The 4,383-nt window shown below is 64.1% G+C and overlaps 1 protein-coding gene across 1 annotated transcript in view; it reads right to left on the bottom strand.

The window, feature by feature from the left end:
- Positions 1–4,383, bottom strand: part of CARMIL2 (capping protein regulator and myosin 1 linker 2) — a 26,113-nt gene that overhangs the window by 1,427 nt on the left and 20,303 nt on the right. The window contains exons 31-36 of the mRNA XM_026034317.1: positions 4,280–4,380; positions 1,846–1,949; positions 1,287–1,680; positions 920–1,039; positions 800–836; positions 316–544 (exon numbers count right to left, since the gene is read on the bottom strand). Of these exons, the coding sequence (XP_025890102.1) occupies positions 316–544; positions 800–836; positions 920–1,039; positions 1,287–1,680; positions 1,846–1,949; positions 4,280–4,380 (985 nt within the window). The remainder of the gene's footprint in view (positions 1–315; positions 545–799; positions 837–919; positions 1,040–1,286; positions 1,681–1,845; positions 1,950–4,279; positions 4,381–4,383) is intronic.

The raw sequence follows: 4,383 nt of genomic DNA, 5'->3' as shown, positions 1-4,383 counted from the left end.
GCCCAGCGCCTTCCAGGGCGGCCGCGCGGCGCTCGGCTCCGGCACGGTGCCCGTGCTGCTCCGGAAGGAGGGGTCTGGGGGAAGGCAGAGTGTGGATGTCCCGCATGTGGGGAATGTCCCCATCCCAGCCCAAAGCTGGCTCCGAGGAGAGCCAAGGAGCTCCAGGGTGCCAGGTCAGCACAGGGGTGRGCCTTGGTGCCCAGGGCACCAGTGGGGCAGACAGCGTGGGCTCGTGTCTCCATCCATGTATGTAAGCCACTGGGTTGCCTTCTGCTAGGACCAGCTCCAGGGGAGCACCCATGGGCACCCTCCCACCTCGGGAGGGACCTCGGGCAGGGTGGCTGTGCCCGTAGGTCAGGGCAGTGGTAGGTGTTGACTCCCATACTCTGGCTCCCATAAAGGTGCCAACAGTGGGGAAAGCCCCATCTGTCTGCCCCGAGGCCACCCTGTGTCCTGGCGGCTGGGGACCTACCTGTGGACACGGAGTGGGTGCGCACCTTCAGCGAGGGGGGCGGCGAGTCCGCAGAGCTGTCCACGATGTCCCCTGCAAGCACAGGTCAGTGTCAGCAGCAGGTCAGCCCCGTGCCCAGCGCCCGCGGCGCGGACGACGCTGCAGAGGCGAAGCAACCCCGAACGGGATGGGCAACGCTCGGCCAGGTTCCTGCAGCTGCAGGATACGGGATGGGCCGGGGGACGGGCCTGGCTGTGGTCCATGTATCTGGGGGCCCAAAGGACCCTATGGATGTCCAGCTGTGGGCCAGGGCTGAGGGGAGCAGGGGGGCAGGATGCAACTGCTCACCGTCAGAGCCGGCTTTCTTGATCTCATTGTCCTTGTTCTGTAAGAGAAAGGCGTGGGGTGAGGTAGGGCTGCGACCACCATCTCCCCCTCCCTGGGTCCCTGAGGAAGAGCTGACCCCACCTGCTGCTTCTTGCCCTCGGTGGCCAGGCCCTTGGTGACCCCCATGCGGTGCAGCATGAGGTGCATGCGCTGCTCAAAGGAGTTGGGCAGCTCCCCGTCACTCTTCTCCAGGTGCCTCTTCTGCAGAGAAGACCAAGACGGGGAGTGAGGGAGGCAGCACTGCTCCAAATGGCCTCCCACCCCGGCAGGGTCTGCGTTGGCTCCCCWGGCTTTGCTCAAGAAGCCCCATGTCCCTGCAGTGTCCCCACCTTCTCTCCTCTCCCTCTCCACCACGGAYGCACTGCAGCCCCGTGCCCTGCTCCTCACGGCATCCAGCCCCGGTGCCACCAGCGGTCAAGAGGCGGCACCCAGTGTCGGAGTCACTTACCTTGTCATGCCTGACCCCGAGCGCGTCCTCGTCCTCCCCGGACAGCAAAATGAGCGACTGGGACTTGCCCTCCCGCGAGTACTTGGGCCTGATCCTGCGGGCAGCGTCGGGCGTGTGGCTGTGCTCGGCCTCCGCCCGGGCCTCGCCGGCCAGGCCCCCTTCCTCGGACTTGCTCAGCGCCTCTCCTGCCTTGCTGGGCGCCCGCAAAATGTCACTGAGCATCGAGCGGCGGCTCTTGGGGGCCGTGGCGCCCTCGGGCTCCTTCTCGCACCTCGAGCCCCGGCTGGACTTGGGCTTCTTGAACGCAAAAAAGTTCCCAATTTTCTTCTTGAGGGTGCGAGAGCTGGAAGATGCCGGAAGGGTGGATCCAGGGCAGGTTTCCAGTGCCACAGGGCTGGGGAAAGATGAGGCATTGGGAAAAGTTAGACCAGGGCCGTGTTTGACCCAGGGACCCCAAGCAATTCACACCACTGTCCATCCAGACCCCGACGGCTCATTCCCACCACAAAACCTTGTGGGACAGGACCCTTCCAGCACCCGCCAGCGCTCCTTGGCTTACGGCAGTTCTTCTGTGATGAGCTTCTTGGAGAAGAAATCCTCCAGGCCCTCGTCCACACGTGTGATGCTCCGGTCCTCACTGTTCTCACAGGCCACAGGCTGCACCTGCAAGCACGGGGGCACCATGGGGTCCAGGCCTGAGCATCTCCCCTACCTGCCACCTCCAGGAGGCCACGTGGAGAGGCAAAAATACACCTGGGGATGAACAGCACCATACATTGATGTACATGTACCACACGTGGGGGACCTGTCTGCCATGCCAGGAAAGGGCCTGGAAACCCTTTGGTTTGCAAGGGCTGTCACCCCCCACAGACCAGGACATCCCCTTAAAGCCAAATCCAGGTGCTATCGAGCCGTGGCTCTGTCGGACCCCACGATGCCCAGGCACGCTGCCACCCTCCCAGGACCCCGCRGCTCCCCAGCTTCTTGCCAGCCTTTCACCCGGGCTGGGCGGCCACTGCAAGCCCTGCTGTGTCCTGCCCTTCCGGGCACTGCCCTCTGCCCCGGCCCCGAGCAGGGCACCTGGTGCCCCCACGCTCTGCAGAACGTCCATGTGGCTCCRTAGAACATCTCCAACTCTCTTGGGACACGCTGTGGCAAATCCTACCCCTGCCGACCTTGTGGGCACCCAGCATCACCAAGGAGAGCCCTGGCCTTGTGGCAGAACTAGCTCTTGCRAAAGCTCTCATGCATCTGGGTCCCTCCTTGGATCCTGCTGTCCCAGGCTCTTGGCCACGTGGACAGGAACACTTGGGCAGGGATATGTCCTTGCTTAGGGAACTGAGGAAGGGACGCTTCAGTTCCCTGCTCCTGGTGGAGCAGGAGAGGTTGGAGCTCTAGGAAGGAACCATCCCTCAGAGCACCGCAGCCTCCATCCATCCATCCACGCGTCTATCCATCCACCAGCAGAGGCCAGGACACCCTGCTCCTCAGACGGGGCGACCAGGCTTTGGGAGAGAAGCTGGGCTCTTCTCCTGGGCACCACCCAACTCAAAGCACTGCCATGGTCCAGGTGAAGGAGCAACCGACTGCATGGCCAGCAGCAAAAACACTTCACGTCCAGGCCAGGCCTTCCTTTGGACTCCTGGTACCCACCAGGCCCTGGCACAGCCAGCGGCTCCCGCCTGGCAAGGGGAGGGCAGGTCTCTGTGGGTGGCATTTCAATCYATAACAGCTTTTCATTACAGCTGCATTTCTGCTCTCAGGACCCGTTCCAGTCGTGCAATAGCTGCTTTACCTGTCACGTCGCATCCATCAAAACCTGCCCCTGCCAAACGCGCTGGCAGCATCCGGCAGCCCACGTGCCCACCCGGGGTGCCCTGATGTACCCCAGGGTACCCCAGAACCCAGGGGCCTTTGGGTTCTCCTTTGAGAGCAGTGGCACTGCCACGTCCCGGTGGGCCAGCGCTGCGTCCCGGGCTGGCCACCACATGGTCCCTGGGGCGCAGAGCTGTGCCAAGGTGACACAGCCCGTGCCCGTAGGGTAGGGTAGGGTACAGCAAGRGTAGGGCAGCCCTTGCTGCTGGTGCAGCCCCGAGGGGCTCCGACCACGGCCCCGAGCAGGGCAAGCGTCACCRTGGCCATGTGCGCCAGGCCACCCGACCACATCTCCATCGGTTGGGTTCTCCAGAGCATCCCAGCCCATCGCCCCTGGCCTTGGGCACGGGGGAGCCGCCTCCTCCCTCCAGGCCCTTCCAAGGGCGGCTGAAGGAGCAGGGACGGCTCAGAGACACGGAGCCCAAAGGCCTCCAGCCCTTGCAAAGCCCCCGCCGCAGCACGCGCCGTCCCCCTGCCTCCCCCGGACCTGCTCTCCTCTGTGCATCCTGCTCCGAGCGCATCCCAAAGTTACTTTTGGCTTCCAAAGCACATCCAGCAGGTTAGCAGCGCTGCTGCCTCCGCGCTCATAYTCCAGCCGCAGGGAAGAGCTGGGATGAAACCCAGCCGTGCCCAGGAGCCACCGCTGCCCTGATGTGCACAGCTCGGCCCAGGGCCACGGAGCAGCCGCGTTCGCTGCTGCCGGCGCTTYGGCGGGGGGGCTGAGACAGCAAAGGATTTTGAGCCTTGGGAGAAAATTCAGCCATGGACAGCGGGCGATGGAGACATTCGCAGGCAGCTCAGCCCTCCGCGCACAAACTCTGTGTTTTTCCTGCCTGGATCTCACGTCCCCCAGCTCTGCAGCACGGCAAAGCCAGCAGGAAGCGAAGGGAAGGATCCCCGCAGCGCCGCCGGCTCCCAGGTGCGCCCGGAGCGGCACAAACCAGCAGCGCTCCGCACATCTCCCGCTCCYGCCTCGCAGCAAACGCTGACTAAGAGAATTCAACCCCTTGGAGCAGTGCAGGGGAGAGGTGGAAAACAACACGGGCAAACACACGCAAAACCCATCCCCTGAGCCTGGATAAGACAGAAATAAACCAGAGAAACGAAGTAGGTCTTACGCTGGGCTTGCTCGGCGGCTGCCTGTGCGTGCGGTTGGGCCGGGGCCGGGCCTTGGTGCAGTGCTCCAGCCTGTGGCCGTGGGTCGGCAGCTCCATGAGGGCCG

This window comes from Nothoprocta perdicaria, unplaced genomic scaffold (genome assembly GCF_003342845.1).
Source record: "Nothoprocta perdicaria isolate Ctin4 unplaced genomic scaffold, notPer1 scaffold_143, whole genome shotgun sequence".
NCBI lineage: Eukaryota > Metazoa > Chordata > Aves > Tinamiformes > Tinamidae > Nothoprocta > Nothoprocta perdicaria.
Note: the sequence above shows the minus strand (reverse complement) of the source record. Positions and strands in the feature narration are given on the sequence as shown.